The sequence below is a fragment of the Procambarus clarkii genome, chromosome 23 (assembly GCF_040958095.1).
Source record: "Procambarus clarkii isolate CNS0578487 chromosome 23, FALCON_Pclarkii_2.0, whole genome shotgun sequence".
Taxonomy (NCBI): Eukaryota; Metazoa; Arthropoda; class Malacostraca; order Decapoda; family Cambaridae; genus Procambarus; species Procambarus clarkii.
The window spans coordinates 13915392-13938281 of record NC_091172.1 but is presented as its reverse complement, the minus strand read 5'-3'; the positions used below and the strand labels follow the sequence as shown (position 1 = coordinate 13938281).

Below are 22890 nucleotides of genomic sequence, written 5' to 3'. Positions count from 1 at the left end.
CCTGAGTCCTGGCACGACCCCCCCATAAGCCCCCTCCCCCTGGAGGACCAACAATTCCCACACAGGACGGCAACTAACCAAAGTCGATAAAAATCAAAGACAATCTAAGAGCCAGGGGCCCAAGCAGGATTCCAAGGAAGAAGCAAGCACCGCTCGCCGACACGCGAGCCAAGAAGCAAAAAATTGCAAAACCGCAGGAGCAGCGCAAACAGCTTCAACAGCACAGACAACGCACACGCCACCAAAGGCAACGTACCAGACCCAGAGGTGACTCAAGCTCCTCCGCATCCACCACAAGCCAGGCTGAAGACAGCTCAAGGAGGGAGAAGAACCGCAGGGCCAGCAGGCCCCGCGTATGTAAGTCCACCATGACCAATGCAGCCGAAAGGGAAAGAACCTGCACATCAAGCTGCATAATACCAACATCCCACGGAAGGGCAGGGGCAAACAAACACTCATTAAGATGCTCAAATGCGCAACCCCCCCCAGAGGCAAACACAGGGCAACAAAGACCCCAGTTGAGTCCAAGGGCAGCCAAGTACAGAGCAGTAAAAGACACAGTGGGTGGTAGATCCCGAGGTGACTTGTGTAAGGTAGTACTTACAGGGCACCTCGGGAAGGTGGCCCTAGGCACATGCAGCCCGAGTACTGAAAAATATTACTCCTGGCTTGCAAACCACTAGTAGAGACAGTCCATGCCCAAGGCACAGAAACTGAGACAAATCGCTGGAGCCAGAGGCACAAGACCACGCCAGTAGCACATCAGCCTAAGAACTGCAGGGTGGCTCGCCGACGTGGGGGTCTGAGGCTCCCCCCCTTCCCACTCCCATGGGGGGGGGGGGGGGATTGAGCAGACAGCGGCGCGACAACATGATGACAACAAGCCCGTTTACTAATTTTCATTTGGGGAGTTCTGTCTACTCGTTCAGCTTTCAGTAGCAATAGTTTCACCAGAATAGGAGTTTGTTTTGGGGCACCTACCTTTCTGGGCCAGATCCGGTCGATAGCAGACATAGAATACTCCCAACCACACAGAGGTTTCTATAGGTCATTGCTCCTCGTGCCTCTCTTGAGGGGGCCAGGTTCTGGCTCATGGTCCCTGGTAGGCAAGAACTCTTTGCACATTGACTGATGCCAGAAAGTCATACATATCCATTCAGCCTGGATAGCTCCGGGGAGCCGACAGGGTTCCTCCCCAGAAAAAGAGTGGTATTCAGTATAAAATGTATTTTCAAGTTAATAGTTTTTGGAGTGTGGAACAGATTAATTCAGTTCACATTATTTCTTACGGGAAAATTCGTTTCGACTTACTACCCGTCTCTGGGAACGGATTGAATTCGTAAGTCGAGGCCCCACTGTAATATATATAGGCCTAAGAGGCTTAACAGTATACATTATTTTATATAACAACACTGAACACAAGACTCTGTACAGTAATAAACAAACAAAAAACTCTTTTTCTTTTAAAGTACAGTAGCTGTGTCAATCTTCTACAGTGAAACTATAAAATAAAGAATTTACCAAATGCTCTTGTCAAGAAAATTTGCAACAAATCTATCCACTATATGTTTGTACAATATAATACAGTATATCTATAATGAAAATGATATTATTGTTCACTTACTTTCTCTTATCAAACCAAACTACACCACAGCCCTTTGTAACAAGAGCTGCCATTATTACATTGATGTCATAATTGCCAGTGCCAAGCAGGGATTTGTGTGGATTAAACCAGTTGTCGGGAGACAGAGCATAACAAATGCTGTCCAATTCACTCTTTGCAAATGCCCCACTATCTTGGAAGAGGTTGTTGAGTGAATGAAGAGCACATAGCTCCTTAATCTGAAAAGAATTATATCACAAACTATTATGTAAAAAGATTCATAATCAACATTGTATCTAACATTACTCTATTTCATTTGATATTTGATTAATATTAGTACGGTATTTATTTGCCTGTCAAGTTTTTTGGCCTCTTCCCCCCTTCCCCCTGTAATATAGGCAAAGATTCCAGTGTAAATCTAAATATCTACTGCAGCCGAACCCATCAAGCCCCACTGGACACCAGCCAAACTCCATTTTAAATCTCATATGGTTTTGAGAGGATAATTTTTATACTGACTAATGATAAGATTTCTTTGATTGTACTTACAGTACCTTTTCATTTCACAGAATTTGTCTTGTGTGTTCGTCTACATTTTATCACTTCAGTTAGTCAATATTTGCGCTTGCAGAATTGGTACTGGTACCAGTATTGTATTTTTTAAATGTCATGCAAAGTTCTTTTATATACTCAGTATCTCTTTCATGTACTCTACAGTACTTACAAAAAATGTAGTCCACATATGCATATTGCAGTTAAGCATTATGTGATGGGTGTTTTAGCCAGCTGTGAACAAAGCCTTGGATGGTATCAATATTGCAGCAGTTCTTGTTTCAAAAGCTACGATATCCAAAAGTTATATTCTTTCCTTGTAGTATTTTTTGTAGGATTATCATATGACATTATTGCTACTTACGTTTGTCTATTTCATGATTAAAATCTATTTTAATTTATCCTTTTGTCCACTGAAAATCTGTACAGTACAGTACGGTACGGTGAACCCTTTCAATGTTGAATATCTTAGTTTCCACTACCTAATAGAAACTGGACTAATATCTGCCAATGTACTGAAGTTGACTAATAAATGTGATTTTTTTAAACAATAATCACTGATGAATATAATACATTACAGTACTTGTTTAAATGTCATGGGTTGGGGAAAGAGCAATGATTACCTTGGTAAGTTACCATAAAGAGTCAGAGAAAATATTCACAATTTAAAGAAACACTGCAAAAGATGAAAAAAACCAGCGTTGAATGTAATGAAACGCCATTTTCTGGGTGAGACCCGGAGGCTCCCCGGAGCTTTACCGGCTGATATGCTAATGTCAGACTTTGGCATCAGTCATGTGTATGGAGTTCTAGGGCCTACCGGGGACCACGAGCCAGAACCTGGCCCCCTCAGAGAGGCAAGGGGAGCAATGGCCTATAGAAACCCCCGTGTGGTTGGAAGCATTCTATGTCTGCCATCGACCGGGTCAAGCATCCAGAAAGGTAAGCATTCCAAAACAAACCCCTATTCTGGTGAAAATTGCTACCTAAGCCGAACTAGTGAATAGAACTCTTCAACAGAAAACACGGAAACTAGTATGACGTCATACGTCACCGCGCCGCTGTCTGCGCAGCTCCCCCCTCCCCGGGAGGGGGAAGGGGGAGCCCCAGACCTCCCACGCCGGCTATCCACCCATCAGTTCTGAGGCTGGATGTCAAAACACGCGAAAAACGCCGACCGGAGGGAGGGAGGGTTGCCGGGGAGCCTCCGGGTCTCACCCAGAAAATGGCGTTTCATTACATTCAACGCTGGTTTTCTGGGGGGAGCCCCGTCGGCTCCCCGGAGCTAACTACCCACAGAGGAAGGTCAAAGGGACAAAACCGGGAGGCGGACACCACGCACCCCCCAAGGAGGCGAGACAACCGGCAGCAAACGCCAACCCAAGGCGCCACAGCCCCGAAAATCCCGGGAACAACACGAGAACCACGAGCAGCAAGGCCCCTGCACGAACACCAAAAATCCATGCCCGAAAGACTGCAAGGCCACGTCGCCCAGACGGCAGCGAGAGCAGCGAAGCCACGAACGCCACAGGCATGAGGGAAGAACACAGGCAGCTTAGCCACAAGAACACGGCTGACCACCCGGGACACCATCACCCGCGAACCGGGAAGAACAGAACCGGATCAACGCAAAACGCGCTCCGGACCCAAACGCTGTGGCACGCAAACAACAGCAGAGGGCCGCCACTGAACACAAAAACGACACACCCCCGGCCCGACCAACAAAGCACCAACAAGTAGCCCAACAGGGCGACAAGTAGCCCAACAGGGCGACAAGTACTAGGAGCCGACAGACGTTCCAATAATGCGGGAAGTAGCGAAAAACCTTCCCGTACCCTCGAGAACACAGAAGCCAACACTAGTCCCGAAGGCACACGAAGGCGCAGGCGCACCCGAGATCAAAAGTCACGCAGAACCCCATCGAACGGGGAAACATGACAAAAACACCGTCCCAAAAAGCGGGGGAGGAAACATCCACCCACAGGACGGAACCAACCGACTCAAAGGCCAAGGAACCGAGCCCGGGGAGGGGCCGACGTCCAACAGCACGTACGGCGAGTGGGGAGGAAAAACCCCACTCCGCGTAACCACAAGCCCCGCCTAGAGGGGGATAAAACCCCCCACGGGGTCTAACGGGGCCAAGGCCCCCCAAGTCAGCCCCTCCCCAGCCCCGGGAACCTACACGACAGGCCCCGGGGCCGAGCCGTTCCCCCAAAGCCCCGGCCGTACCAGAAAACCGGGGCAGCCGTGAAAACACTAAGGAAGGGAGCCCACTGGCAGACTCATACAACACGGCTGGAGGAACAGGCCCAAATGCCCCCGTCACTACCCCGGAAGGGGAATTACCCGAGACTGCCCGAGTCTCAACACCACCAAACACCCCGCCCTGAACCTACAGACGGTAAGGAACCGGATGCAGGCAGGAAGGGTGAACCAGGGGAAAAACGAAATACAACGGGGCAGCCCCGGGGCTCCCGGGGAGGAAACCACGAGAACGTTGCCACCACCAAGGCTCAAGTGCAACGCCCCTGCTGCCCGCACCCGCTTTGTTAGCACAACTGGGTAACCGAGCCACAACGAGCAACCAAACTCGCAGGACACCGGGTCGAAGGTGTCACCGACCCCACAGGCAGCAGACGGAGGCAAAACAGAGAGTCACCCAGAGACAAAAGGTGAGAGCAACCCTCAAACTCGCTGGAAGCGAGGGGGGGGGCTCTGGGGTCACATCCATCGGACCCGCGCGCCCCCAGGGGTTTCCCAGGGTCCCGAGCGTTTACTTTAAGAGGACTCGCGCTCAGGTAATCCCAGGCAGGGTACTGCTAACCGGCACCCAAGCTACCAAACAACTTTCTAAGAGCTGAACCCCCGGGACGTGTACACTCACGGGGACCTAGCAGGGGGTACCACCAGAAATACTCAGAACACAAGGGACACAAGGGGCAAGAACGAAGGCAGACCCCCCCACCAGGTATATAAACAAAAGAAAAAGAAAACCCCGCAAGAGGACAGCGTACCCAAGCGGAACAGAGCCGGCCGCTATGATTGGTAAAGACAAGCTGCACAGTACCCCGCGCCCCACCAGTGCAAACACTGCCCCTTACTCTAAGGCGAACAAGGGAGACAGAACACCCGAGCACACAAAGAGCGGCCGAAAACCAAGCGGTAAACGGCCAAGCAGGGGCAGGACCCAAGGAACTTGTGGAAGGTGGCCCCAAGCCCCAAGGGCAGTACTTACAGGGCACCTAGGGAAGGGAACCCTAGGCGCATGCAGCCCGAGTACTGAAGAATCACACCCGGCTCACGCACCACCTAGAAAACAGACACCACACTCTAGGTACAGTGCTGAAACAACCACTGGAGCCGGAGCACATAACCATTGCCTATAGCATCAGCCGAAGAACTGATGGGTGGATAGCCGGCGTGGGAGGTCTGGGGCTCCCCCTTCCCCCTCCCGGGGAGGGGGGAGCTGCGCAGACAGCGGCGCGGTGACGTATGACGTCATACTAGTTTCCGTGTTTTCTGTTGAAGAGTTCTATTCACTAGTTCGGCTTAGGTAGCAATTTTCACCAGAATAGGGGTTTGTTTTGGAATGCTTACCTTTCTGGATGCTTGACCCGGTCGATGGCAGACATAGAATGCTTCCAACCACACGGGGGTTTCTATAGGCCATTGCTCCCCTTGCCTCTCTGAGGGGGCCAGGTTCTGGCTCGTGGTCCCCGGTAGGCCCTAGAACTCCATACACATGACTGATGCCAAAGTCTGACATTAGCATATCAGCCGGTAAAGCTCCGGGGAGCCGACGGGGCTCCCCCCAGAAAAAGAGACAATTGAAGTTACTGAAAGCCTGAAGTAAAATAAATAAAATAATATCAAGTGATACTATAGCAAGATGTAAGAATAAACAAGAAATGACTCCAAAAGAAAATATTTAAGGGTGACAAACACTGTATTGCCTAAAAGTGTGAAAATTAATGTTATTACAATACCTGTTTCTCGTGGTAAATGTCCGGAGTCATGACGACACCAACCTGGTTTTCCTCGCATCTAATCAGTATCTGTATCCACGTACAGCAAGAACAACTCCCCGTCATGGGACCAAAACATTACAATGTTACCTAAAAACAAACAAAAAGTTCTTAAAGAATATTATAAAAAGTTCTTAAGAATATTTAGTTTAATCCCTAAAAATAATAAACTAAAAATCACTAATGTGTTTCTGCTATATACTGTATATTATAACGTAATGCTAAGCTTAGCAGAATACGATAATGATAGATCACACTTAAACTAAACCTTTAACCACCGCACTGCGCAAAGTGCCTTGAGGCGCTAAATCAGTGGTGCGCAGAGCGCCTCAGGGCACTCGTAGGTATAGTGTACAATTCAAAACTGGAGCAGATACCCTAGAATCAGGTGTGATGGCAGGTAACCCAAACTCACGTGACCGATCAAGAACTCCCCAGACTTCAGAGGTATGTGCATCAATTGTAGAACTGCCAATGTTCCAAACCAGGCTGATGGAAACAGTCCATAATGGACATTGGAGGATTGTGAAAATTATTCATCATTTAGCCTAATGTTTCTTACGAGTCATTTGTATTTACCTCATTTTTGCACATGAGGTGAAGAGAGAGGTGACCAGTGGACAGACAAGCAGATGATAGCACACAGAAGCATGGTGGAGCGGTATCAAGGACAGGACATTCGTCCCATGATGATTGTTGTAGACAGAGGAAGGGACCAAGAGGTGATTGAGGATGTTGGTAGTACTGTACTGTACAAGAAATGTTTTAATGAGTGACCGTTCTCGACAGGTTGACGTCCCTTGTGTAACTAGTGGGCCAAGTGCCAACATTATAAGGAATGTTGGCAGCCCTGACGTTGGAAGAGTGAACGCACTCTTCATAAGTGTACAAACAGTCACTGCGGGAATATGCGCGAACCAAGTCATCAGTTAAGACATTGGTATGTATCTCCAGGCTGTACTTGTTAACCAAAATAATCAATATCCTGTATTCCAGATTCCTGTCCCCCTGAGGGACTGCCAGATCGGTACAAGAAACGATTTCTGCATACAGCCACCAGCAGTACCACGGCTCAGGGAGATGTCTGTTCGCGTCAGTTTTTTTATCCTCTTCTGAACCTCGGAGCTTACATTAACCAAGACGCGTAAGGTGATGTTGCTCCTGACAAGCACGTCAGTCAGATCATTGCCAATGTTCTTGGAGTTCACTCTGGTCAAGACATCTCGATTAATACAGTTCCTAAAGCAGGACTTTCTCTTAACATTATTCATCTATCTGCATTAGTCTGGTTGGTTGTATTCAAACATACTACTTTGGTTTATTTTCTTTTTAGAAACCAAACAAAATTCTTTTTTAGTGGGGAGGTGTTACGATATCGACACTGTCGCTGGAGTATGGAGCAGCGATTTACACACCATCTATGGGCCTGCACTCTAACTCCCTGGTATTGGGTGCTACGCAGACAACGCCATCTGTTGATGGTGGCGTAGTATCGGTGAAAGGTCCCGGTCTCCTGCCTCAGTTGGAAGAGGAGTTCGATGATGATGACCTCTGATGGGTGGCGTATCGAGATCAACACCATCTAGGTTGCGACAACAATTTGCAATTTCAATTCCCTGGTGAATAGGTGTTATCCTAAGGTCACCCAGTGTACTGTCCATCTAGTTAATGACATATAATGTTCACAGAGGTGACATAAGGAGGTGATTGTGTCAAGGAGAGCAGTTCACTTTGGGCAGTCCAAGAACTCTCAACTTGGTCCTGTGTGAGGACAAAGCAGCCACCGTCAGTTATTGCAGTGTGTTAGCTGCTAGTTTATGCAGTGTTGGATAGGCCGACGTGCCCAGGATTGACCAGGAAGAGTTACGCAACAACACTGGTGCGTCTGTTGAGAAGTGCTGCTAGCGAGCTGCTAGAGATTTCTGCCAGGGTGCTAGCTACTCCTGTATGTTATTGTTTGAGACCCCAGTCAGCGTGTTGCTGAAACCCTCTGCCAGTGTTTATCTTGAGGTTATCTTGAGATGATTTCGGGGCTTTAGTGTCCCCGCGGCCCGGTCCTCGACCAGGCCTCCACCCCCAGGAAGCAGCCCGTGACAGCTGACTAACACCCAGGTACCTATTTTACTGCTAGGTAACAGGGGCATAGGGTGAAAGAAACTTTGCCCATTGTTTCTCGCCGGCACCCGGGATCGACCCCGGGACCACAGGATCACAAGTTCAGCGTGCTGTCCGCTCGGCCGACCGGCTCTGGAGAGTGGAGGTGGGGTATTGGCACATCATGAAGATACAGTGTGTGTGGACTGGCCCATGTTGCAGAAGATGAACTCGCCAGTGTTTGCCATTAGGAGTGGACGACATATACCTGGAAAGTGGATTCACCGGGATTGATGAACACTGCCGATGTATTGTGTCCTGAATGAAAGAGACATTTTGTAAATACATGTAGTAATACTTTAATATAATATATATAGAAGTAAAGGTGTTACTATATTGGTGAAGGTGTGATTGTGTATTGTTTATGGATGGACAGGAAATACCCAATGGATGGACAGGAAAGAGGCTTGACCCCCAGACCCCGACCCTGTTACCTGCCGCACTTATATCAGCTCGTGGATAGCTTATTCTCCCCCCCCCCTAAAATTCCCCTAAATTCGCCCATGCACAAATATAATGACTGGAGGGGAATGAGACACTATTTCAACTACAGTACTGTCAGAGGTTGACCACTGAGCTAGCTTACACATAGTAGATAAGAGAAAAATAGATATTTTGGCCTTAGAAAATTTCAGAGATGTGCACTGGTGTGCACAAAAATCTCCCTTAGTATAGAAGGTAGGAGGTCAAAATTAGGTGTCTTTAGAAAGCAGATGCCTTCAGCTATCCAGAGAACTAATCATCATTGCTGTAGCATTTCTGGATAAATAGTTACAGGTTTTGCCTGAATCCCGGTCTCATTTCGCTTAGAAACAAGGGACGAAGAAGGGAGAGAGAGGGAGGCACTGTTTCAAGTGTTTAACGGTTTTCCTGCTGGTGACGTGACGTCACCAGCTGGCTCTCTTCCCATTGAGGCCGGCACCACTGGCCTAAGCCAAGCTCGTACCTGATTGGTCGAGCCTAGCACAAAGGGAGCCAGCACCCCAGCCTCTACCCGCCCAAGAGCGGGCATTCTGTCCTCAAGCTCTGTCCTGAGTGGACGAGGTCTTGTCCTGTTCCGGCCAGAACAGGGTAATTTGTCTGTCTACATCAAGCAGCAGCCAGCTTAAGTGGCTCTACATAGCTCTACATTATTGCAGAGCGCTGCTAGAAGTCACATAACGAAGATACGAGAGAGAAGAACTTAATCCCTCACGTGGTACCCCACAGGTGCAACTGGACTGTGTCTAGTTAATCCGGTATCATCGGCTTTTGTATGAGCAGTCTGTCATTTTATTGCTCAGTAAACTGTGAGAAAGGTATCGGGGAATGCGATTCCCAGTGTTTGAGTGAAGATCGTGCCTTAATCTTCAAATTTGTGGGAGTTGTGGGCTCTGTTAAATTTCGTTCACCTTGTGATCACCCCGTGCGTCTGTCATGTGGTCCCCCAAAGATATTTCAGCATGCCTTCAGTCAGCCTTCAGGAAAAATCACGCTAGTGTGTATAACCGGTGTATATTGTGAGTGCGCTTCCCAAAAGTTTATTAGTGTGGAAGCCAAGCCAGTCTCGCCTTTAGCGACCAGTGGCCACATCACTGCACCACCTGCGCTGCCCAAGGCAGAGCCCAAGCTGCGCCCAGCTGCGCCCAGCTGCGCCTCACCGTGTACCCCATAGCCACACCTCAATCCATCCTTGCTCACCTCACTCCGCAGCCTCCTGTGTCTACAATCAACAGCAGAGGAATCAGTGAGTGTGAATGCTAACGAGAGTGTGTGTCATTACCAGTAATTAACTGGAGTACTCAAACCATATTGTTCTTTGTATCATTCGTCCGTGCCAAATTCCTAGTGTTGACCTAGTCAGCCGTACGGTGTTTGTTATCCAAAAGTCCTCCACGGGACCGAGTTCAATTCCTGAGGAAGCACGATAGGTGCTGCCTACTACAGCTATTCTGTGTGATTACTGTAGCTGGACTTTAAGTGTGTTTGTCATCTTACACTACATTACAGTATTACACATTTAGTGACTGTGTGTCCATTGTTGTGTTTTACTGTGTTTAGTGTGGTTTCAATATTATACCACTACTGTGTACTTAACCATGTCCATGCTGTTCTGTTCTTTACTTCCAGGGGACATGCTGTAATTAACAAGTAAGAGTATTGTGTGTATTCCATTATTGTTTTATTGATATGAGTGCCAGTGTGTTGTGTTGTTCAGTGTTGCGGTTATACACTGTATTGTGTTGGTCTCTGTGACCCAGTGTTCTTTGACTTGGTGTCATTATTGTGTATGGTTTGTGTTGGACTCCGTGTCATTACTGTCTACTGTTTGCATTGGTCTACGTGACCCTGCATTGTGTAACTCAGTATTCATTTATCTTGAGAAGTCAGCGTGACTTAGTGTTCATTATTCTTGAAGTCAGTGTATTGATTTAACATAATCAATTATCGTTTGATTAGTACGTGGTGACTAGTAATCGTGTTGACTAATCGGCATTTGTCAAACAATCTCAGCGACTGCCGAACGTTACCGTAATTCTTCATGAGTCAAGTTGAGCTGTCAAGTTGTGACAGAACCTTGAGTGGTTACTCTGGGATTGCTAATTACTGTACCCATAAGCTGTTGTTGACTTCATTGACTTGTTTTGATTTGTTGGACTGTCTGTGTTGACAGTGTGTGTTTACCTCATTTTGACTTGAATGTCTTGGAGACATAGTAACGTAATTGGATTTGCCAAGTCATGTAAACATCTGTAATATTTTTTATTGTAATTGATTAGATCAGTTGTCATCTGTCTGTCATTGTGTTAACATAATTAATTGTGTCACACGGAAGACTGGTCTCAGTAACAGGTCTGTTTGTTGTCATTTTATTGTTTTATTATTGCTTGCTGCAGTTGTGACGAGCTGCAATTGCATCTGGAGTGGTTGCCCACTTTGTTAAGATTAGTTAGCGTTAGTACTGTGAGGGGTCCGCACCGGAAGCCTGTTCTTACGGCTAGCCTAGCTTTGTCAAGCGCCACGACGGACATTAACGTAACTTCAGATTATTCTTGCCATGTATCGCAAGTAATAAGTTTTATGAATAAACTGTTAATTGTTGAACTACAAGTGCCTTTACATTCACACCTTCTAAGACCCTTGTTCCCTGTTCTGACTCTGCCTCTTGCCCTTGAAAGTGACATATACATATTGCCTGGATTACTTGGACTCGAACTATTTCATGGCCATAAACATCAAATACTAAATTATTTGGTGTGAGGAACGAAAGAGTTACTTTTAAAGACTACCATCAATAGTCACAAAAAATTCCACGACCTAGTGGATAGGGAGTGCCAAGGTTCTGGACTCTTGCAGTTGCTCTGTACTTCCCTGTGCAGTCTTAAAGTAATAAGCTGTTCTTACAGCATTTGTCTGATGCTAGTTCAGTGCTTTCTGACTGAGGTCACTTGTTTATATATTGGGACAATAACACATCTGGTGCCTTACATGGTGCTGGGGTCATTGATAGTACCACAAAGTGCCCATCTGGCAAATAGATACTTGTAACCTATTCACCTTCATAAAAGGATAATCTCAACTACATACCAGTAATATGTTATAGGCACAACATACACATACACACATACATACAATTAAGGTTAAAGTAAATGTAATTGGTCCAGTATTCATGACCAAAGTCAGATTAACACAAGTAAATCAAGTAAAAATGGCTCACTCACTCTCCACTTGGGACTCACACCACTTGAAACACATAAGAACTAAAACAGCTGCACCAACTTAACCATAATTACTTAACGAGCTGCTGCGCTCAAGGGAATAAAACCCAACCCCCACCACTCGCATCCCCCATACAACTGACTCATAACCTGCACTAACTGGCTACAGGGGCATTCACCCGTACCAACCCTCCCAAAGCAATAGGTCTTAGTAACTCAAAGCTAACAATATCTCAAACCCACTCTCCTTTACCTAGAAGTAAGTAATTATCAAAGAAGGCACCAAGCTGGGAAGGTTATGTAGCACCATCAAATGTGCGGAATAATCAGAGGGCGCTAAATATTACTGAGGATGCCAATATGAGAACAGAAACGCATAAAGCGAACGATATCGAAAGCATCATATTCACCAAGAATTCTATCAAGGGACAAGTAGCCGTGGGGGACAGTCAGAAAGCAAGACACATGCTCGTCCTGGAAGTCAGGACATTCAACAAGGATATGCACAACTGTAAGAGGGACAATTCACCAGTTCAAAAGTTCAATTCACAATTCAAAAGAGGTTTGTTTTGGGACGCTTACCTTTCTGGTTGCCTGACCCAGTTGATGGCAGACATAGAATGCTTCCAACCACACGGGGGTTTCTATAGGCCATTGCTCCCCTTGCCTCTCTGAGGGGGCCAGGTTCTGGCTCGTGGTCCCCGGTAGGCCCATAGAACTCCATACACATGACTGATGCCAAAGTCTGACATTAGCATATCAGCCTGGATAAGCTCCAGAGAGCCGACGGGGCTCCACCCAGAAAATGGCAGGGCTGAATGAATACTTTAAATCAGTGTTCATACTAGAAAGATTACATGACATCCCATTACCCAAATGGTTGAAAGTGGTGAAGAGAACAAATTAAGGTCTATATCATAATGTGCAACACAATCAGGAAGAGTATTGACAAACTAAAAGACTCTAAAGCCCAAGTGTGCATGAAATTCAATCCAAAGTCATAGAAGAACTGGCAGATGATTGGTAAGTCCCCCATGGAGCAGTGGTAATGCACTCACCCAGTGCTTCACGAACGCTTTAGTCTGGGTTCGTATCCTGGCCAGGAAGGATTGTCAAGATGCCAACCCTTAACTGTAGCCTCTGTTCACCCAGCAGTGAATGGGTACCTGGTTGTTAAGCAATTTGATAGGTCGTATTCCGGAGAACAAGTAAGTTTAAGAACCTGGCCGAAACGCTGTGTTAGCTAGTGGCTTTACAAGAATATAAGAACTCTTGTATATAAAGTGGAACCTAGGCTTACACATGCCTCTCTTTAAGAATTATTCGGTTTACAAGCTCAATTTCTTTGAAAAATTTTAATTGGTTAAGGAGCTTTGCCTCGATTTACAAGCTTGTTGACACATGTATGGGTCAACCAAGCACGTGGTTCCTAGTGGCAGAATGACCCCGCTTCAGTTTACCAGTGGCTTCCGCTTAGTGATGATTGCGCTTGAATTCTTTATAAAGAATTTAATTGTTATTTCAGCTTTTTTACTTTCTAAAAATAAAAGTAATTATTATATACCACACCATGAGTTCCTCGACAATTAGGAAGTGGTGTGCAGTATGGGAAGAAATGCAAAGTTTTGTTGAAACGACTCACCCAAATCAAGCTGCAGTAGGACGTTGCCTCAACCTTTTTAATGACAATGTGATGCCTCACTACAAACAAGTGTTAAAATGTAGGGAAAAACAAGTATCTATGGAGAGGTTATTAGTGAGAAAAACAAGAAGCAATGAGCCACGACTAGGTCCTAGTGGTATGCAGGCAAAACATAGGAGAGAGTACCCCAGAGAAGCCATCACTGCCTGATGTTATAATACTGTAGAAGGGAACTTCTCTTCCAAACACTAACACCTCTTCTCCTCCCACCCTCCTTACTGTTTTCCATACGCCAACAAGTCATCAATTGAGGTAAGCTATAACTTGTACATACTATAGTACAAAATATTTGTGTGTATTATGTATGAAATGTATTCTGAAGTTAATATTTTTGAGTGTGGAACAGATTAATTCAATTTACATTACAGTATTTCTTATGGGAAAATTAGTTTCGGGTTGTGAATTTTCAGTTTACGAGCCATCTCTCAGAACGGACACCTCTATCCAAAGAGTCCCAGTGCACTGTGGTATACACTATAATGAACTTGTAGATCAACTAGCCAAAGCGATGCACAACACGCCTCACATTACCAATCATCCAATTCCTCATGTTGCATGTAAGGAGCCTTCAAAAATACCATCACCCAAGATTTTGTAACAAAATGGAAAACGTCATGCTCACTGTTGTCCTATGGGTCCATTAAAAAGAAATGGGGAAACTTGGAAACACGTCAGATATAAAAGCAGAGAAATTGATGTAACAATGACCAGATTACGGCTGGGACACACACCAAACTGGCAGCACACAGTCCTAAGTACAGAACAGACATTAACAAACTATGCATCGACTGTCAGGTGCCTGAAGCAATTGAACACTATCTCCTTCACTCTTTCCGACATCAGAGTGCCAGAGTAAATTTCAAACGAGTATTTATCGTACTTAAAATACCTTTTACCATCAAGCATATATTAGGAGGAGGTGACCACTCATTACAGAAAAAATATCAAACAGTCAAAGCACTGGCTAAATATCTCAACCAACAAATTGAGCCACATTTAACCCGTGCCACATTTATACCTGGTGCCACCAACAGCTAAACACAAAAAGCAAATGCCCCGTCGCAGCACCAAGGATCAGCTGACACCATAAACACAACATTCTGCCCTACGGTGCAGCAAGTCTTCCTCTAACACACACATCTCTGTTTCAGTCGCCACTCTTCTATCTACAGCACAACGCAACAAACACTTTTGAAACTCCTATCATTCTCAACATTTGTACTGGTGCAGGTATTGGGAGGATAAACCCTTCATGCAAACTGCACCTACTATCAAGAAGAAGAAAAAGAATTCGTAAACGAAGATACAGTACTACTGTATAAATAAATACAGTCTCCGTGGTGTAGTGGTAAGACACTCGCCTGGCGTTCCGCGAGCGCTATGTCATGGGTTCGTATCCTGGCCGGGGAGGATTTACTGGGCGCAATTCCTTAACTGTAGCCTCTGTTTAACGCAACAGTAAAATGTGTACTTGGATGAAAAAACGATTCTTCGCGGCGGGGATCGTATTCCAGGGACCGTAGGATTAAGGACTTGCCCGAAACGCTACGCGTACAAGTGGCTGTACAAGAATGTAACAACTCTTGTATATATCTCAAAAAAAAAAAAAAAAAAAAAAAAAAAAAAAAAAAAAAAAATATATAAAAAATAAATAAAATAAAGATGAACTATGACTATCACTGAAACTTCTTTTCAGAAAATCTCTGGATCAAGGGATAGTTCCTCTATATTGGAAATATTTAAATGTCACTACAATTTTCAAAAGAGGCAGAAAGAGCACAGCAGAAAACTACCATCCAATCAGCTTGACATTACACACTGAAAGCTCATAGAGAGAAGCCTAAGGGAGGGAGGGAATCATTTACCATCTCACAGTGAACAATCTTGTGATATCAACACATGGCCTTGTTAAAAATAGATCCTGCCTTACAAACCTGCTCACATTTTTAGAAACCATAACCAGCTACTCAAAGGACTTCTGGTAAATGTTGAATACACAGACTTTGCTAAAGCTTTTGGCAAGGTACCACATGAACGATTAGGAAGGAAATTACAGGAACAGAATAAATAGTAAAATACTAGAATGGATAAAACATTGATTAAAACAAAGAAACCAAAGGGTTATGCAAAGTGGGAATAAATCTGACTGGAGAAATGTGGTAAGGCAAGTACCACAGGGGTTCATTTTGGGACCTACCCTTTTTGTCATATACATCAATGACACAAATGAGAAAATTACAAACCACATCATCAAATTTGCGGATGACACCAAGAGTTGAGGTAAAGTGCGAAGTGAAGATTATATTGATGCCTTACAAAGATCTTCATAACTACACAAATGGTCAGAAAACTGGCAAATGCTTTTTAATAGAAAAAATGCAAGACCTTACATGTGGGCCTTACCAACCCACATCACAACTACCAAATTAATAACATTACCTTGCAGCAGATTAATGACGAAAAGGACCTTGGAATCAAAATCTATCATTCCTATTCCTAGAGATAATGGACTGGGGGAATTACTACATTCATGACTCACTAGTACTTTACTGTCTCTGTAAATACAGCCTGCTGTGTAGCCTACCAGTTCTCTATGTTCTTACCCCAACCTGCACTCCAGATCACACTAACAAATCCTTGACACCTTCAAGGAAGCCTAAGGTCCCCCCCCCCCTACAGGCTTGGCCTCAGACAAGAAGGCAGTTATTCAACTGTAGAAATCTCTGGTGTGCCCCCACATGGACTGCTGCATTCAACCTCATTTTCAAAAGGCCATAATCTACTTTGAAGAAAGTTCAAACACAGAGCAACAAACATCATCCCAGAATTAAGTCAACTCTCATACCAGGAATGGTCGAGGGCCACAGGACTAACAACACTGCAAAAAAAAAATTACAAATACCTGTACAAATATTTATTCAGGTAAAGTACATACATACAAGGTGAGATACAAAACGTTGATGGATTTATAGATAGAGCTAGTACATACAATGCCTAAAGCCACTATTACGCAAATTACAAAGCTGACCTCAAAGAAAAACATAAAATACTGAACAATTTGGAGGACACTGATCCAGATCACTTCTTCAGATGGTCAAATACAAGGAGAAACAGCTTCAAGATCAATAAGCCATTGAAATTGAAATTGAAATTGAAATAAGTTTATTGAGGTAAAATACACACAAAGGGATGAGGTAGCTCAAGCTATTCTCACCCCATTCATTACAACGTGTTAATACATACATAGACACACATCACAAATAAACATATTACCAAACATTCTGAGAGATAGACATATACATTTCCTCCTTCACAAGTAGTATGTTATCAGACGTACACACAAATACTTTTATGACCTAGGTATACTGTATAGACAATTTGCAAGAGACATGCAGATAATTCAACAAAATATTACAGTCTTGGTGCAAAATTCTTATATCTCTCAAGAATATCATCAACCTTTCCGTTGAAACAAGCCATAATGCAGGACAGTAACCAGGCTTTTTCACCCATAGAACCGCCTACCCGCCGAAGCAGTAAATCCCAAGACAATGCTGCAATTCAAAATCCAGCTGGATAACATCATCAGGAAAAATTTGGGGGATCTTTGACAAGCCACCGGCTTCCTGTCTCCATCGAGATCACTAAAGATATGGTGTCCGTCAGGTAAGTGCACTGGCCTCCATATACTGGAACCAACCAAACGCCTCTATTCCTTTACAAAGGGTCCATGGCAGGAATATAGTGAGGTGTTTACAGTGGTGTTAAATGAGTGTATGGTGTGTGTACCTGGCAGTGGTAGGTCTCCATGGCATGCCAGCAGCCCTCACTGCTCGCCAGCCTCGCCCCCTCCATCAAAACAAACAGGTTCCTCGCAGTCAAAACAAAATCTTTATTTAGTACACTAGGTACACATTAATTTCGCTTTCAATATGTTCCTTTCTAATGATAAATGTTTGAATATTAAAAAACAATAAATTATACAATTAAGAAAAATATAATAAAATGAATAAATAAATTAATAAATAAATGGATATCCAATTCCAAATAGGATGATCGCGGGAAGCAGACGACTATTCTTAGTTTACGTTCATTTATTATGCATCCCATACCTATCCTGTTGGCGGTAGTGTAAAGGGTTACAATGTCACATAAGGGGCTCAGGGACTTAACCCAAATAATCATTTAGCAAAGCAAATTACAGCTGGGCTAATTACTAAGCCGAGATCTCATAAATTCTATGAGATTGGATAATATTGTAAAATAATAGAAAGCTATGTAATGCAATTTTAAATGTGGAAAACTTCTTAAACTGTAACACTGTGGAGTCAGAGGTCCCTCCCTCTAATACCTGCATTCTTACCTCAGTGACAGGCTTCAGTATGTCTTTGTGAATGATGCTACTTCTCCCACCCTATCAATTAAAATTAATGTTCAACAGGGCAGTATATTTGGTCCTCTCTTCTTTCTCATTTATATCAATGACCTTCCAAATGCCTCTCGACAACTCAAGCCTATTTGCTGATGACACAAACTTCCTCTCCAGTCCTAACCCTGTTATTCTGAATGACACTTTTTTTTATTACTGAACTATAAAAAGAGTCCATCTTCGGTTAAATGCTAACAGACTCACCCTTAACACTGATAAACCCTTCTATATTTCGATTGGTAATAAATCCCCAGATCACACAACTTGATAACACAATACAGAAATAACAAAGAAAATAGATATGAATAATATTACCTTCGATGTTAGTAGTACTGTAGTTCACACAGTTCACCCAGTGAGCCAACTCCACGCTGACTTTGTCTCCTGTAGCACAGAGTATCACCTTCACTCGACAGACATCACTCCACAGTGAGCATTTGACTAATAGAATGGAATACGAAATTAATCGTGAAAGAACCAGCGTTGCTGCTCAGGGTCGTAAAAGAAAATTCTATATTAGATACAAGTTACGAAAGTGACGGCGATTGACATCCTGTGTCTAAAGCAAACAGGAAAAGCCACTCCATGACGACCCATCTACCAACAAACACTCCAGCTTCTCCAGCTCTACCAACAAACACTCCAGCTCCTCTGACTAAATCTGCACTGCCAGTCTTCAAGGTCCAGCATACCGAAGGTAAGTCTTCCTACGCCACTAAAGTGGACCTCGAAAAAGAGTACCCCCAGCTCCAGATCAGAGCAAAGCCAAATCTCAGAGGAGAATATATTTTGAGGCCCAAAGACGAGTCAGCCGCAACGATTCTGAAAAATTACACAAAATGTGAGGAACTCAAGCCAGAGGATAAAATAAGAAAAATCATTGTCCTCCACTATCCCTTGCATATGGCCCTTGACCATCTCGAAAAGCTGAACTATGTGGTGTCAGCAGAGAGATACCAGGTAAAAACCACAAAGCAGGAAACCCGACAAGTCCTTCTCACAGTAAGAGGACGGATCCCGGAGAAACTTGACCTTGGAATCTGGGGCGTGTTCCAACACAGGCCGTACACCCCAGAGCCTCTAAGATGCTTCAGATGTCAGAGATTTGGACATCACAAAGATGGCTGCCAACGCCCAGTGAGGTGTGGAGTATGCAGCCAGCCCCACGACACAAAAATATGCATTGATAAACACAAGGCAAACCACCCTGTCCAAGCAAAGTGCCCAAATTGCTCCAAGGCACATCACGCCTGGAACTTGAAATGCCCTGAAAGGCTCAAAAGGCTTCAAACGAACCCCACCACGCCTACAGCGGAGCCGAAGCCCCCCATCAAAACTTATACCAGCTCCCCTGCCCACTAAAACCGCGTGGAGTCTACCTATTCAGGTAGAGGGGACACACGGCCCTTCACCATCGGCCACGGTGAAGGGTGTGAAGGCCTCTGTCCAGGACAAAGGGATAGCTGGGGGCCACAAGAAACATGTTCAAAGCAGTCGCCCGCCCATTGCATCCAGTAAGCCTACTGGGGACAATAAGGGTAAGAGTAACAATTCCAGTGTCAAAGTGTCCACTGAGAAGGGTTAGAAAGAAGCCAGGCCCCAAACCGGCACAGCAGTAAATAGTGCTCCCGCACAACTGGACGCTCTCTGGCCAATGCTCAAAACTTTGCTCACGGAATTGATCGAAAGTCTGCTGTCGATACACGGTATCAAGCAAACTACAGAGACTCGGAAGACAATTGAGCACAAGCTCAAGAACTTCGAAAACAGGAAATATACATTTCTCCGTGGTGTAGTGGTAAGACACTCGCCTGGCGTTCCGCGAGCGCTATGGCATGGGTTCGTATCCTGGCCGGGGAGGATTTACTGGGCGCAATTCCTTAACTGTAGCCTCTGTTTAACGCAACAGTAAAATGTGTACTTGGATGAAAAAACGATTCTTTGCGGCAGGGGATCGTATTCCAGGGACCTGCCCGAAACGCTACGCGTACTAGTGGCTGTACAAGAATGTAACAACTCTTGTATATATCTCAATAAAACAAAAAACAAAAAAAAAAAAACAAAAAAAAAATATAATATCCTCACCTTCAAGAACGCAGGGCAGGAGACACTCCCCTAAAAAAAACAAATAGAGTCCAGCTCGTCTGAAAGCGACCTTGATGAGTCAATTTCAGGTCCACTAAAATCCTCTACACCAATTGCAACTTCCATGGCGTGTTCATCAGACTCCATGGATACCATGGATACCACGGTAATATCAGCAAATTCCAAGAACCTAGAGGTCTAAAGATCCTGCAATGGAATGAGCAAGGGCTGCGCACAAAATTGCAACACTTGCAATGCATAGCAGCAACCAAAGGCATAGACAGCCTGATACTACAGGGGAGCTTGCTTCGAGCCGGATTAGAACCTAAAATCTCAGGCAATCGAGGCTTCTTCCTTCCATGTATCAACGGGCAATCCAGGGGATGTGCAATCTATGTAAAATGGGACCTGAACTCCAAGTCCATAACTAGCCCACCAGATTGTGGAGCAGGGACAGAGGTAATGGGAGTATCCATTGAGCTAAGACACGACAAACTTGGAGTGTTTAATGTGTACAGGTCTCCACATGCTGAAATGGATCTCTCTGTGTTATTTGGACACGCGACTACATCAAACACAATCATTTGTGGAGATTTTAATGCCCATCATCGATTGGCACTGGGCTCGAACACAACAAATGAGGCCGGCATTCACATTGCACAAAACACTAGTCTTAGTGTTTTTCCTGCCCGAAACGCTTTGCGTAATAGTGGCTTTAGGCATTGTATGTACTAGCTCTATCTATAAATCCATCAACTTCTGTATTTCACCTTGTATGTATGTACTTTACCTGAATAAATATTTGTATTTGTATTTGTATTTGTATTATTTACTAGACCAGCTTCCAGAAATCCAAATCCTAAACAAGAATGAACCCACCCACATCCAAGGAGGCAGATTAGACCTAACCTTCGTTTCAGCCTCCCTAAGAGATGCAGCAACATGGTCAGTTGAGCCCACACTCACAAGCGACCACTATGAGGTCCAAATTGATCTTAAGTTAGATCTACCCACCCCACCTCCGCCTCCATCTCAAGCCTGGAACTTTGCTTTAGCAAACTGGGACCGATTTTAAAACTTCATTTTAGAGTGGCATAGAAACTACGATGTTCCCGAAGACATTAATCAGGCAGAACAAGGTTTTGTCAAAACGATTCAAAGTGCAGCCAACCACTCAATCCCACTGAAAAAACAGTCCACCGGACACCATAAAGATCACTGGTACTATTGCGAACGTGTCAAAGAAATCAACCATAGACTCAATAGAACAGGAAAGCTATACAAAAAGCAGCCAAGTGACCGCAACAGGACCTTACTTTGTGAGGTCAAGGAACATGTGCATCGAGAGACCAGACTAATGAAAGAACAAAAGTGGCTGGAATGGTGTTCACACCTGAATGAACACACCTCTCTTGGAGAGATGTGGCAGCAAATCCACCGGGCCAAAGGGAATAAAACACCTAAAGCTCCACACCCCCAAGGATCCTCAACAGGAAGCCGTAGTACTGGCAACCAGGTTTATTTATTTATTTATTTATTTATTTATTTATTTATTTATTTATTTATATACAAGAAGGTACATTCAAGATTACTTAAGTCACAGATATGCCAGAGTAAAGTTGCAAGGACAAGTGTCGGACTACCACTTGCATGAGAATGGGACTCCACAAGGAGGAGTCCTCAGTCCTAGTCTTTTTAAAATCCTTATGGAAAACCTTGTTACCATGACATTTACAGAAGGAGTTAAACTGCTAAGCTATGCTGATGATATAGCATTAGTCATTACAGGTCCTTCACTTCTAAATACAGCACAAGGGGCGTTAGATAAAGTACCATCTGAATGCAGCGTTTTAGGGCTAAAAATATCTGCACAGAAGTCTAAGGCAATGAGACTAGGCGGCAACACTCCAGACAGGCACCTACGGATTCAGGACATTAACCTTCAGTGGGTTACACAATATCAATATCTCGGAGTGTGGATAGATTTTAAAATGACATTCAACAAGCAAATGCAATATCTGAAGAAGAAAGCAAAATCACGACTAAATATAATGAGAGCAATCACAGGGCCCCGTCTAGGAGCGGGACACAAAGTGTTAAGAATGTTTTACATACACGCCGTTCGTTCCCTAGTTGTTTATGCAGCGCCTGCCTTACTCACTCTTTCTCCTGACCAGTAGGCAAAGTTGAGGTTATTCAAAACGATGCATTGCGTATCATAACAGGAGCTCCCAGATGGACTAAAATACTGAACCTAAGACTAGAAACCAAGCTAACGTCGATTGAAATAAGGATAAAAGGGATTACTGCGTGCATGCTGACCAAGATATTGACTAGACCTAGAATCAGTTCACTTAAAGATATAATGACTGGAGCACTAACTCTGGACGGAAGAGCCTCCAATAGCAACAGGTGGACCCATTGTGCGATAAATACCATCAATACATTCGATATACCAAATACAATCACTGAGAGGGGTGTCGAAATACATGCAGACTTTGTTATGCAAGCCCCTTGGGAATCTCCGTCGGTAGACTTTAAGATTATGGTTCTTGAAGGAAAAAAGAACCAGACAAATCCTCACCTGCTACGTAACATTGCACAGATGCAAATAGAAACAAACTTGGCATCTGACAGCGTCA

The 22890-nt window shown here is 44.5% G+C and overlaps 1 protein-coding gene across 2 annotated transcripts in view; it reads right to left on the bottom strand.

The window, feature by feature from the left end:
- Window positions 1-17660, bottom strand: part of LOC123764076 (Josephin domain containing) — a 41459-nt gene extending 23799 nt beyond the window's left edge. Inside the window, exons 1-3 of one of the 2 annotated variants that reach the window (XM_045751580.2) lie at window positions 17524-17660; window positions 6142-6270; window positions 1625-1842 (exon numbers count right to left, since the gene is read on the bottom strand). In XM_045751580.2, coding sequence (XP_045607536.1) covers window positions 1625-1842; window positions 6142-6246 — 323 coding nt within the window. In that variant the 5' untranslated portion in view covers window positions 6247-6270; window positions 17524-17660. Of the gene's footprint in view, window positions 1-1624; window positions 1843-6141; window positions 6271-17259; window positions 17480-17523 lie in introns of those variants that run through there. The other variant, XM_069329902.1, reaches the window with a different exon arrangement.
- Between the last annotated feature and the right edge of the window lie 5230 nt (window positions 17661-22890).